General features: G+C 42.7%; 1 protein-coding gene across 2 annotated transcripts in view; it reads right to left on the bottom strand.

Annotated features, from left to right (window-relative positions):
• Positions 1-870: 870 nt before the first annotated feature.
• The window catches only part of LOC128654717 (ecto-ADP-ribosyltransferase 3-like), a 112,640-nt gene continuing 98,167 nt past the window's right edge, over positions 871-15,343 (bottom strand). For both annotated transcript variants that reach the window (XM_053708795.1, XM_053708796.1), the window contains exon 5: positions 871-1,178. In XM_053708795.1, coding sequence (XP_053564770.1) covers positions 1,069-1,178 — 110 coding nt within the window. In that variant the 3' untranslated portion in view covers positions 871-1,068. The remainder of the gene's footprint in view (positions 1,179-15,343) is intronic.

Raw genomic sequence — 15,343 nt, 5'->3', positions numbered from 1 at the left:
GAGATGTTATATTGGTTTCACTGGTAAAAATAAATAATTGAAATGGGTATATATTTGTTTTTTGTTAAGTTGCCTAATAATTATGCACAGTAATAGTCACCTGCACACACAGATATCCCCCTAAAATAGCTATAACTAAAAACAAACTAAAAACTACTTCCAAAACTATTCAGCTTTGATATTAATGAGTTTTTTGGGTTCATTGAGAACATGGTTGTTGTTCAATAATAAAATTAATCCTCAAAAATACAACTTGCCTAATAATTCTGCACTCCCTGTAGTGCTCCACTCGTAATCTAGCTTTAAAGTGGTAGTAAATCCTAGCGTTTGTGGTATGCTAGGATTTACCAGTGGAACAAATAAAGGGCACTTTTAGTCATGAAGTATAAAATACTTCATGCTGAAAACTCCTTTATTTGTCTGAAGCATTCATCGCACTGAGCACCTTGGGCCGCCCGCAGCAGAAAGCTATTTTTCAGTGAGGTGATGTCTCCATCTCTTAGCCAATAGCCATGCGGGCCCACTGGAATTCTGCTGGATAGCAAGCACGCTATTGCTCACCTATAACCTCACTGCAAAATAGCATTTTGCCGTGGGCTGCCTCAGCGCTGCAGACAAATAAAACAAACATTTTTATACTTCATGACTAAACGTCCCCTTTATTTGTTGAACTGGTAAATCCTAGCGTTTTAAAAACGCTAGGATTTACTATCACTTTAAATAGGTATCATATACACTTATGTTTAAGCACAAAAATATTTATCTTGCTAAATTTATTGTTTCCTTTCGAATTACAAATGCACTGCTATCTCTAGTACTTTCCATCGGTACTGTCTAATTCTGAGAACAAAAACACACACAAATACACACTTACATGTATATATATGTATATATTCATAGGGATATATAGGTATAGATATATTTAAAAATAAAAAGAACATTGTCTTCTATGTCACATTCACAGAAAAATCACAGCACCCCTCCTGTCACTGGTGCACCTCACACAGAGCATAAAATGGTTGTGAATATAATGGTATAATTTTACATATTATTGCCAATAAATAACTTTTAAATGTACAGCTTTAAAAATAACAAATATATTATATATGTCCAGAAAGAAAAACTGAAGAAGCTGGGAAAGAGGATGTTCCCCGAATCAGAAGCCTTTTTGATAAATGCTGAAAAAAAAAGCAAAATACTGTTAATGAACACACACACATTATACACATGATTGCCACTGACTGCAAATGGAACACACACACATTATACATGTGACTGCCGCTGACTGCTAATGGAACACACACACATTATACATGTGACTGCCGCTGACTGCTAATGGAACACACACACATTATACATGTGACTGCCGCTGACTGCTAATGGAACACACACATATCATACGTGACTACCGCTGACTGCTAATGGAACACACACACATTATACATGTGACTGCCGCTGACTGCTAATGGAACACACACACATTATACATGTGACTGCCGCTGACTGCTAATGGAACACACACATATCATACGTGACTACCGCTGACTGCTAATGGAACACACACACATTATACATGTGACTGCCGCTGACTGCTAATGGAACACACACATTATACATGTGACTACCGCTGACTGCTAATGGAACACACACACATTATACATGTGACTGCCGCTGACTGCTAATGGAACACACACACATTATACATGTGACTGCCGCTGACTGCTAATGGAACACACACACATTATACATGTGACTGCCGCTGACTGCTAATGGAACACACAAATTATACATGTGACTACCGCTGACTGCTAATGGAACACACACACATTATACATGTGTAACGGGGTTTGGCCTAGGCCCACAATTACCCCTGTGGGTCTTTACCCCAGCTACCTCCATGTGCTCTGCAGGCTGATCCTGAGTCTCCGCTACCTGGGAGTTGGGGTACATGACTGTGGCAGTGCCTCCACCTGACTGGGCATCCAGGGCAAGAATGGGTTTCCCAGACAGGAACATAATAAATAACTACAACACACACAGTAATAACAGTAAAACAGTATGAACATGTATTAAAGGATTATGGTAAATAAAAATAAGGCAAGAAATACAGTGGCTAACTAACACACCGACTCTCTCTAACCAGGCCCAGCACCCTCCCAAACCACCTGCGAACCCACCCTCAGGCTTCACCCTAATGGCTGATGGGTACCAGTTGGTGCACATAAATGTTGGGGCCCTTTAAGGTAATCCACATGCATTTAAACAGTTGCAGCTCATAGGAAACTGCAATCCACAGGAAGAGCTGTTTATAAGTTTATGTGATGGACAGAATGCCCTGTCAGTATGACAAGGAGAGAGGATACTTCTTACCACTGACAGGATTCTGCACAGGCTGAAAGAAAACTCCAAGGTCTGCCAGTCATTTACTTTGTCTGCATTCTTCTCCACAGCTCTCTAACAGGGACAGACTGCAGCTGGCAGCATACACTAAATCAGCAGAGGGATGCTGTTACTTTACAAGATGAAGTCTGCAGCTCTCACACAGCCAGGCCTCACACACACACCTTCACTGCTCTGACATGTCTGCTTCCTCCTGTGTCTTACACTCTTCTTTCAGTTTCACTTGATCACATGACCAACCAGTCTAATAGTTGCCTAGGCAACTTCTCCTGCAGACTGTATACAGGTGTAAATGTTCAACAGGAAGGGCTACATTCTCCCCCTTGTAAAATCCTTGCCTTCCACTGGCAAGGTTCCACCAAGAGGTAAATTGAAAAAACAAAACATATAAATAATAATAAATGCACTAACAGTCCTATAAACAAATGTTAACTATCTTACAGTTTATTCTAGTACAGAGAGGTTCCAACATTCATAATGTCCGCAACCGCATACAGTAAATCAACCATTTTAGATTGTACCTGGGGCATATGTACATAACTGGGTTCTCCGACTTGATCGTAAGTAAGAACCCTGGGAGGCTGTCGTATTCTAGTACCCAGTCTCTGTTCTCTCTGAGGAAGTCCAGAATGTTCCTGGGAATCTTCAGCTCTGGCCACTTGGGTGGGGAGGTCACCAGATGCTTGAGACCCTGGCTTTCCCATGATACAAGAGTCTCCTTTTGGGGTCCCAGGCACAAAGTTGGGGCTGTTGGGATTCAATGTAGAGGAGGCTAAGGGAGGAGAGGAAGGAAAGTGCTGTGTTTCCTCAGCAGGAGGAGACCACCATTGATCATCAGCACTAAGAGCTTCTGGGGTCTCTACTGCCTCATTTTCAGGACTCTCCGTTGTGCTTTTCTCCCATTCACTACTACTCCCTTCCTCTTCATCGATATAGGCTATTGGTAGTAGATGGTTCCTATGCCAAGCTTTGATCCGGCCTTCTGGGCCTTTTATATTATACACTGGCAGCCCCTTTAGCTTAGACACAACTTCAAATAGGGTATCCTTCCATCTGTCTGCTAATTTGTGTTTCCCAGGTACCCCTAGATTCCGGAGGAGAACCTTATCTCCCGCTTGGACTTCCTGATGCTTCACTTTGGTATCGTATCTTCTTTTGTTGCGTTCCTCCATTTTTGCCGCAGCTTGAGTGGCCAACTCGTAGGCACTGTGAAGGTTTTGTCTGAGGGTCCTCACATACTGGAAGTGAGAGTCTGACTTTGTCCCATCTGGGGACACCCCCAACCGGACATCTATCGGTAGTCTGGCTTCCCTTCCAAACATTAGGAAATAGGGTGAGAATCCTGTAGACTCATGCCTTGTGCAATTATATGCGTGGACCATGGCTTCTACATGCTTACTCCAGGACCGCTTCTCTACTTGTTTCAGAGTCCCGAGCATGTCTAGGAGTGTCCTATTAAAACGCTCAGGCTGGGCATCACCCTCAGGGTGGTAGGGTGTTGTTCTGGACTTGTGAACCTGCAACATATCCAGCAGTTCTTTGATCAGCTTACTCTCAAAGTCTCTACCTTGATCAGAATGTATTCGATTGGGCAGACCGTAGTGCATAAAATATTTCTGCCAGAGGACCTTGGCTACGGTCACAGCCTTCTGGTCTTTAGTGGGAAAAGCCTGAGCGTATCTGGTGAAATGGTCTGTTACTACCAGAACATTCCCAATTCCGGTAGTATCATTCTCAATACATAGATAGTCCATGCACACAAGATCCAGGGGTCCTGTACTTCTCAGGTGGCCCATAGGGGCAGCTCTCACAGGCAGAGTCTTTCTCTGAATACATCTTCTGCAGGTCTTCACATAATGTTCAACATGTTCTCTCATGCGAGGCCAATAGAACCGGTCTTGTACCAGGCCATAGGTCTTGTCTACCCCAAGATGCCCATGTTGATCATGGAGAGCTCTCAGGACCATTCCCCGATATCTATGAGGTAACACTAGCTGCTTTCGACCAGGGTGGTCATGGTATTTTATAACTCTATAAAGGATTCCATCTTCTAGATGTAGTTTACTCCATTCTCTCCGGTACAAATCTCTTTGTCCAATGGGAAGGGAGCTCAGTAATTTAGGGTTCTTGGCTCTCATTGCCTTGAGGACTGTACCTATATACCAGTCCTGTGACTGGGCTTTCTTCTTGTCTTCATTGGTTATGTGAGACCACTGTTGGAGCATTGCTGGAGCACAGAATACCTCTGGTACGGCTTCTGGGGAGTGACATATGGAGTCTATTCCTCTGAGTTCAGAGAACTCATCCTGCCTCTCAGCCACTACATATGTTTGGCACAGGGCTCCTACCCCAGGCACAGGGATTTCTTCCCATTCCTCCTTTTCTTCATGAGGAGGAAGTCCAGGTCTGCGGGACAGAGCATCCGCACTGACATTCTTAGGGCCTGGCTTGTATTTAAGGCTGAAACTATAGTTTGACAATGCTGCCAGCCACCTATGCCCTGTGGCATCCAGCTTTGCTGTTGTTTGAATATAAGTAAGCGGATTGTTATCCGTCCTTACCTCGAATGTTGCTCCATATAAATAGTCATGTAACTTGTCCACAATTGCCCACTTGAGCGCCAAGAATTCTAGCTTATGGACCGGATAGTTTTTCTCTGCACCAGTTAGACTTCTACTTATGTAGGCCACTGGTCTTAACCCTTCTGGGTAGCTCTGATGCAATACGGCCCCTAGGCCTTCCATACTGGCATCAACATGGAGCACATATGGTTTCTCGGGATCTGAATATGCCAATACAGGAGCTTCTGTGAGTCTTTTCTTCAAGATTAAGAAGGCTTCTTCGCATCCTGAGGTCCATTTCTTTCCGAAGGAGTCTTTAGGACTTGGTGCCTTAACACCCTCTATAGCTGAGGTAGTCTTTAACAGGTTGTGTAGCTCTCGAGCAATCTTTGAATAGTCTTTCACAAACCTCCGGTAGTAACCGCAGAATCCAAGAAATGAGCGCAGCTCACTGATGTTATCTGGCCTGGGCCAGTTCATCACCGCTTCAATTTTGGTCGGGTCAGTTGTCACACCTTGTGCGGAAACAATGTGACCTACATATGTAACAGAGTTCTGGGCAAATCGACATTTGTCTATTGATAATTTCAGACCCTCTGCTTGGAGTCGATCCAACACCTTCAGCAATCGCTGTTCGTGCTCTTCTGGTGTCCTTCCAAACACTATGAGGTCATCAAGATAGACTAGGCACTCTTTGGGATTCATATCCCCCACAGTCTTCTCCATCAGCCTTTGAAAGGTGGCGGGAGCTCCAGTGACCCCTTGGGGCATCCTGGTAAACTCGTAGAATCCCAAGGGACAGATGAAAGCTGTCTTTTCCTGATCCTCCTTCTTCATGGGTACCTGATAATACCCAGACCTCAAGTCCAGGACGCTGAACCACTGGCTTCCAGAAAGGGCATCTAGCAGATCTTCTATCCGTGGCAGAGTATATTGATCTGGCACAGTCCTTTTGTTTAAAGTCCGATAGTCTATGCAAAGCCGGACTGTGCCATTCTTTTTCCTAACTACCACTATGGGTGAGGCATATGGACTTCTGGACTCTTTAATAATGCCAGATTCTTCCATCTGTTTGAGTATATCCCGGACATCTTCCACATCTCGAGGGGGTATTCTCCTTGATCTTTCTCTGAAAGGAGCTGGGTCAGAAAGTCTGATAGCATGTGTGGCACTCTTTGCACATCCCACATCCATTTCTTTCCTGGAGAAAACTTTCTCTCGAGTAGCTAATTTGGATCGGAGGCTATCTCTCCACTTTGGTGGTAGAGGAGAATCTTCCAGTTCAAAAACTATAGGTCCTTCATGATCACCTCCCTGTTCTGCCTTTACAGACATTACTGAAGAGACTTGGTCCAACAAGTGAATCACACCAATCTTCTGGTGACGATCAATTCTGATCTCTGTGGGTGTTAAGTTTCTTATCATTATGGGAAAATCTTTACACCAGTGATTCCGCCAGTCTTTCACCTCAGGTATGAGAGTCCACCCTTTTTTTGCATCCTCCTCAGGCAAGGACTCAATGAGGTATTGCCTGGTTCCTCCTGATATTTCATGGTGCATAGATGCTATGGCTCGTAGAGTCTTAGTCTCTCCAGGCCTTACAAATAAAGGTTCTTTCCCTGAGTAGTGGCATGATCCTGGTCTAGCTTGTAGGGCTAGTCGATGGCATTCTTTCCCTAGAACAGGGCTGACTTCCATCAGTCTGGTTAGAGATACATCTCCCACTTCAGTTAGGTAGGCCCTGAACATGTCCTGCACCATTCTTGCGTTGGTACCCAAAATTATTGGGGCGCACATTGTTTTCTTCATGGAGCATACAAGAGCTTCCAATTCCATAGGGCAGATCATTCCTGTGTTTAACTGTGGGATTGTTATTGTCACTCTTATACATCCCTCTACAGGCTGGGCCTGAGATCCCACTCCCCACAACTGCAACTCTCCTGCTGGCTCCAGGGGAATATGTTTTAGATGATGGTCATAGAAGTCTCTATTAATGATGGTGACCTGGGATCCAGTATCTAACAAGGCCGAGGCATGAATATCTTCTATTTGTAACTGTATCAGAGATTTGGGCCCGATCTTGGCCCCCACAGATAATATGGGTGTGGTTCTTTTTCCTCTTTTCCTGAAAGGACTGGTAGCTTGAGCCTCCTCCAGCTCAATAGCTAGCACATCCACTTCTGTATCTGATGAATTAGTGGGACACTCCCGCTTGAAATGCCCTGATTTTCCACACTTAAAACAGTTCCCTCGGGGGGACTGTTCCTCTGGGAATAACCTTCCTGTGGTCTCCCTGCGGTGCTGCCTCCTGGTAGGAGAATAATCTGTTCTTCTTGGCGATGACTTAGACAATAATTCTAATTTAGCTACCTTTTTTTTAAGGACGAACAGTTCCATATCCTCTTTATCTGCAGCTTTAGAAGAATTTCCTTTTTGTGGAGGAGATGGGGACATTTGGTTCTCCAGTATTTTTGCTTTTCGGATCAGTGTGGAATAGGACAAGACTTGATCATCCAACTTAACTCTTAACATGATCATGACTGGATCATTGCTAAGGCCTCCCTTCTGAATTTGTTTGGATAGTCGAGCATCCAACTCAGATGCAGTGACTGCTCCATTATGAAACAGTTTTCCCAGTGACAATTGTAATCGATTGATATAGTCTGAAGCTTTCTCATGTTCCTTCTGTTTAGTGGCTAGGAACTTGATTAATAGATCATCAGAGTCCTCAGATTTTCCATACGCATCCTGCAAAACTTTCAGGTAATCTTGTGCGGTAGCTTGTTCATTCACTCCCCTAAACAGCCTTATCATATTTGTAGCTGGGAAACGAAGACTCTCCATTATCCGTTGTTTTTTTATGTTATCCGTACAAGACCATTCTTCCAATAATTGTACAGCATTATCCTTCCAGGCCTTAAAGGGCTCCTCCCCGGCAGGAACAGGTTGATTCCCAGAAAACACTTTCAGCTTACGGTAACTGTGGGTATGGGTAGCTGTTACTATGGCTTCTGAGAGTTTTTGCAGTATTTCAGATATGTTACTCTCTCCTGAACTTGTGGTTCTCAATAGGGAATCGCCTGGTTTTGGGGATGTTGGAGATGAGGGAACCACTAGATCTGGGGTCTTAGGGGCAGTTGTCCCTTGCACACTGGAAAAGTAGACATTTCGTTTGGGGATGGCCCCAGTCTCTACAGGGGTAACCGGTAATCTCCTGGGGGGTTTCTCTGACAAAGGGGACAGAATCTGGGAATAACTTGATACATTAAAGTCTCTTTGGCCTATAGTGGAGGGTTGCTGCAGTGTAACCCCTTCCTCCTTATCAGGGAGAGCGTACACTAAGCGACATCCTTCAGGAGCTGTTTCAAGAAGGTATAGACATGTAGGCCTATGACGGCCTCTCAAATCTGCATGGGAATATACTAACATGTAAGTTTGACCGTATGAATCATGCAGGATGTCTCTGATGGTAGCCATCTCTATTCCCAGTATAATCTCTACGCACTTGGTGACATGTTTTATCTCACTATAGGGAGGTACCTGGCATATCATCACTGCATGATGCAATGGTACCTTCTGTTGCTGGGCCCAATCTGTTACAAATGGGAGTGTGGGCCGGGGAATTAACGGATCCTTACTGGGTGTACCCCAATTTATCTCAGCAGTACCACCAAATGTAACGGGGTTTGGCCTAGGCCCACAATTACCCCTGTGGGTCTTTACCCCAGCTACCTCCATGTGCTCTGCAGGCTGATCCTGAGTCTCCGCTACCTGGGAGTTGGGGTACATGACTGTGGCAGTGCCTCCACCTGACTGGGCATCCAGGGCAAGAATGGGTTTCCCAGACAGGAACATAATAAATAACTACAACACACACAGTAATAACAGTAAAACAGTATGAACATGTATTAAAGGATTATGGTAAATAAAAATAAGGCAAGAAATACAGTGGCTAACTAACACACCGACTCTCTCTAACCAGGCCCAGCACCCTCCCAAACCACCTGCGAACCCACCCTCAGGCTTCACCCTAATGGCTGATGGGTACCAGTTGGTGCACATAAATGTTGGGGCCCTTTAAGGTAATCCACATGCATTTAAACAGTTGCAGCTCATAGGAAACTGCAATCCACAGGAAGAGCTGTTTATAAGTTTATGTGATGGACAGAATGCCCTGTCAGTATGACAAGGAGAGAGGATACTTCTTACCACTGACAGGATTCTGCACAGGCTGAAAGAAAACTCCAAGGTCTGCCAGTCATTTACTTTGTCTGCATTCTTCTCCACAGCTCTCTAACAGGGACAGACTGCAGCTGGCAGCATACACTAAATCAGCAGAGGGATGCTGTTACTTTACAAGATGAAGTCTGCAGCTCTCACACAGCCAGGCCTCACACACACACCTTCACTGCTCTGACATGTCTGCTTCCTCCTGTGTCTTACACTCTTCTTTCAGTTTCACTTGATCACATGACCAACCAGTCTAATAGTTGCCTAGGCAACTTCTCCTGCAGACTGTATACAGGTGTAAATGTTCAACAGGAAGGGCTACACATGTGACTGCCGCTGACTGCTAATGGAACACACACACATTATACATGTGACTGCCACTGACTGCTAATGGAACACACACACATTATACATGTGACTGCCGCTGACTGCTAATGGAACACACACACATTATACATGTGACTACCGCTGACTGCTAATGGAACACACACACATTATACATGTGACTGCCGCTGACTGCTAATGGAACACACACACACATTATACATGTGACTGCCGCTGACTGCTAATGGAACACACACACATTATACATGTGACTGCCGCTGACTGCTAATGGAACACACACATTATACATGTGACTACCGCTGACTGCTAATGGAACACACACACATTATACATGTGACTGCCGCTGACTGCTAATGGAACACACACACATTATACATGTGACTGCCACTGACTGCTAATGGAACACACACACATTATACATGTGACTGCCGCTGACTGCTAATGGAACACACACACATTATACATGTGACTGCCGCTGACTGCTAATGGAACACACACATATCATACGTGACTACCGCTGACTGCTAATGGAACACACACACATTATACATGTGACTGCCGCTGACTGCTAATGGAACACACACACATTATACATGTGACTGCCGCTGACTGCTAATGGAACACACACACATTATACATGTGACTGCCGCTGACTGCTAATGGAACACACATACATGTGACTGCCGCTGACTGCTAATGGAACACACACACATTTATACATGTGACTGCCGCTGACTGCTAATAGAACACACACACACTTATACATGTGACTGCCGCTGACTGCTAATGGAACACACACACATTATACATGTGACTGCCGCTGACTGCTAATGGAACACACACACATTTATACATGTGACTGCCGCTGACTGCTAATGGAACACACACACACACATTATACATGTGACTGCCGCTGACTGCTAATCGAACACACACACATTTATACATGTGACTGCCGCTGACTGCTAATGGAACACACACACATTTATACATGTGACTGCCGCTGACTGCTAATCGAACACACACACATTATACATGTGACTGCCACTGACTGCTAATGGAACACAAACACATTATACATGTGACTGCCACTGACTGCAAATGGAACACACATACATGTGACTGACGCTAACTGTTAATGGAACACACACACATCATACATGTGACTGCCACTGACTGCTAATGGAACACACACACATTATACATGTGACTGCCGCTGACTGCTAATGGAACACACACACATTATACATGTGACTGCCGCTGACCGCTTATGGAACACACACACATTATACATGTGACTGCCACTGACTGCTAATGGAACACACACACATTATACATGTGACTGCCGCTGACTGCTAATGGAAAACACACACACATTATACATGTGACTGCCGCTGACTGCAAATGGAACACACACACATTATACATGTGACTGCCACTGACTGCAAATGGAACACACATACATGTGACTGCCACTAACTGTTAATGGAACACACACACATTATACATGTGACTGCCGCTGAATGCTAATGGAACACACACACATTATACATGTGACTGCCGCTGACTGCTAATGGAACACACATTATACATGTGACTGCCGCTGACCGCTTATGGAACACAAACACATTATACATGTGACTGCGGCTGACTGATAATGGAACACACACACACATGATACATGTGACTGCCACTGACCACTTATGGAACACACACATTATACATGTGACTGCCGCTGACCACTAATGGAACACACACACTATACATGTGACTGCCGCTGACTGCTAATGGAACACACACACATTATACATGTGACTGCCGCTGACTGCTAATGGAACACACACACATTATACATGTGACTGCCACTGACTGCTAATGGAACACACACACATTATACATGATGTGACTGCCGCTGACTGCTAATGGAACACACACACATTATACATGTGACTGCCGCTGACTGCTAATGGAACACACACACTTTACACATGTGACTGCCGCTGACCGCTTATGGAACACACACACATTATACATGTAACTGCCGCTGACTGCTAATGGAACACACACACATTATACATGTGACTGCCGCTCAGGGCCGCCATCAGGGGGTGACAGGGGTGACTCCTGTCAGGGGCCCAATGGGCTAGGGGGGGCCCCATGAGGCAAGAACTAAAAAAAAAATTTTTTTTTTTTTTTTAATTTTGGCAGCCACCAGTGGGTACTACAGCAGAGTGCTAATTGAGCATGGGAAATGTTATTACAAGGAGTAAAGTATTAGCATTTGAGAGGATTTCTGAGTGTGCACTAAACCACTATGCACAGTGTGAGACAAACTTGGCACTTTGTTTGTACAATGTGTGCCTGAGTCAGAAAACTGATCACTTTCATTTGCAGAGGAGGTAGGAATTACTTAGCAAATGTTTTTTATTTCTTTGTGCAATTTAAGATTGTAACTTCAGTGTGGTAGTAGTTGTATGGTGGGGCCAGGGGTCCATAAAAACACATTTTTTTTAGCAGCAGTGTATTTATGATTATTTGACAATGCTGTAGAAATTCTATATTTAAAACCATGCAGAAATGTTTCCTCCTCAATACACAAATGATATATATTAGATTCCAGTTTACTGCCCCTTTATGCAAGGACTGTCCAGATACAAGGAGGCATTTTATCTAAGATTTTTACATCTGCATAACATGTTATTCTCTCAGACTAAGGCCTAGATTTAGAGTTCGGCGGTAGCCGTCAAAACCAGCGTTAGAGGCTCCTAACGCGGGTTTTTTACGCACTCCGGTATTTAGAGTTTATTTACCGCGACTCAAAATACACCTAACGCTCAACTTTCTACCGCCACCTCAGACCCAGTAGTAAACATATACCGCACAAAAAAACATCCACGAATCACAAAACAAATATTACACAAAGTACACTTACACTCATACAAACACAACACTATCTTTATTTTTCGTATTTTTTATTTTTTCTTTAAAATACAAAGGATTAAAGTTGCGAGATCTCGGGTGTTTGAAAAAAATCCACACAAATCCATTTTCCCATTGACTTACATGGACATACGGGAAAAGACCCTCATATACCTACATCTAACGAATAACATTATCACAAACATACACTCATCGATGCATACAAACAATATACACCACATTACATACACAAAATATTTATTTATTACAAAAAGAACACGATTTAGTTACTTTTTCACACAAGCTCATGACGTCACTCACTTTACGAGGAAAACCAGTCTTAGAAAAAAAAATATAGAAATCTTTGGAGCCTCCATTGACTTCTATTGGGAAGACGTGCTCGTGCACGCGAAACCCTCATTTCCCTAACGCACGCAAATAGCGTAGACTGAAAAACTCCAAATACCAGCGCTAGAAAATACATGATTTCATGCGTTAGACCCAGCTATGATAAATAGATAAAGAAATGACTATTTCCCTATGGTGGACTTATGTTTTTTAATATTAAATATTCACCACACCATAAATATTTTTAACACTTTTAGATTACATCAACTACAAATCCCCATCACTAGTAACACATTATTATTTCAATAAAATTACATTTACAATTAAAATAAAATTCAATACACATTTCTGGATTCACAAACACTACACAATGGGAAACATCTCTCATTTACCTTTATTATTGCATTTCTGTTATTCAACTCATATGCTTGCAGCAACTGCATATCTACATAGGCTTAACACATGATCACTCATGGATGCACATACATTACTTTTAACATTCACTCATACATGTGCATTCAAATGATGGGGGAAAAACACATTACATTCTCTCTAGGAATCACAAAACACAACATATGGATTTTACTGTACTTTTAACATCATGATTCCATCACCAGAAACCATTAGGAATTACGTACAACAAGAACATCATTACACCAGATTACAGATGTCACTTTATGGGAAGGAACAACAATGCCAGACCGCTATATAGAAGTCAGCATATGTGGGACACAATCACAATATATACGTACATGTACATAACACGCATCACCCATCACGCAACCACAAAGCACACATTTAGATTTTATTCAGCACACAATAACAATGTAGCACAATACAACAACACAATGAGGATTTCACAACTACATAGGCAGGTTAATAATATCATGACGTCATTAGAAGATTCAACCATACACATCACAGATTCACCACTGTACCGCCCCTTTAGGAACTTTAACACTCAATACTACAATACAACATATACGTAAAACACACTTTTGAACAACATTATTATGGAGATTTCAATGGGACAATTAAGAAATATTGTCAGATCGCACATCAATTATATATATAATACTACAGATGACAGCCGGAAGTTATTCAGTATTCGTGCAATTTTTATGGGACGCATACAATATCGTCAGATCGAAAATCAATTATATATATAATACTACAGATGACAGCCGGAAGTTATTCAGTATTAGTGCGATTTGAAAGGGACGCGTACAATATTCACATCTCGGCAATCACTTATATATACAATACTACAGATGACAGCCGGAAGTTATTCAGTATTAGTGCGATTTGAAAGGGACGCGTACAATATTCACATCTCGGCAATCACTTATATATACAATACTACAGATGACAGCCGGAAGTTATTCAGTATTAGTGCGATTTGAAAGGGACGCATACAATATTGACAGCTCGGCAATCACTTATATATACAATACTACAGATGGCAGACGGGAATTTCGGAATTATTATTGCGATTTGAAAGGGACGCGTACAATATTGACAGCTCGGCAATCACTTATATATACAATACTACAGATGACAGCCGGAAGTTATTCAGTATTAGTGCGATTTGAAAGGGACGCATACAATATTGACAGCTCGGCAATCACTTATATATACAATACTACAGATGGCAGACGGGAATTTCGGAATTATTATTGCGATTTGAAAGGGACGCGTACAATATTGACAGCTCGGCAATCACTTATATATACAATACTACAGATGACAGCCGGAAGTTATTCAGTATTAGTGCGATTTGAAAGGGACGCATACAATATTGACAGCTCGGCAATCACTTATATATACAATACTACAGATGGCAGACGGGAATTTCGGAATTATTATTGCGATTTGAAAGGGACGCGTACAATATTGACAGCTCGGCAATCACTTATATATACAATACTACAGATGACAGACGGGAAGTTCTGAATTATTATTGCGATTTTAAAGGGACGCATACAATATTGACAGCTCTGAAATCACTTATATATACAATACTACAGATGTTACTTTATCATTTACAAACAATATTGCAGCAACATTGATCGATCACATTCGATGCACATTATACACAACTATGCACTTTCATTCATGTTAGCCTGGACGTGTGCTTGTTACTATAACATCGCGTTTAGGAAATATTGATTACGCATATGATCAAACATTACAAACATGCACTGTATGTGTGATATTTGACACTTTCACATTGAGAATCATTGTTTGAAACTAACATTTCAGCAAACAACAAATAAACGCCCACTGTCAAAGCATTCGCGCCGCTCACATACAAACAGGTGAATACAATCAGCAATCATTACAAACTCACTACCATTGGACTAATTGTACTATAAATCCCCCAAACAACATGGCCAATGCATCACTTGTGATCCACATCAGATCAAGTGCTTACCTTGTTACGCTGTTTTGAAAGATGGATGACGATGACATGGTAGACGCTGCTGGTGGTGCTATTGGCGAACTAGCTGTTGGTCGAATCAGGCAGCCTCGGCGGCTCA

This window comes from Bombina bombina, chromosome 3 (genome assembly GCF_027579735.1).
Source record: "Bombina bombina isolate aBomBom1 chromosome 3, aBomBom1.pri, whole genome shotgun sequence".
Classification (NCBI taxonomy): domain Eukaryota; kingdom Metazoa; phylum Chordata; class Amphibia; order Anura; family Bombinatoridae; genus Bombina; species Bombina bombina.
The sequence above is the reverse complement of the archived record's forward strand: the minus strand, read 5'-3'. Positions and strand labels throughout refer to the sequence as shown.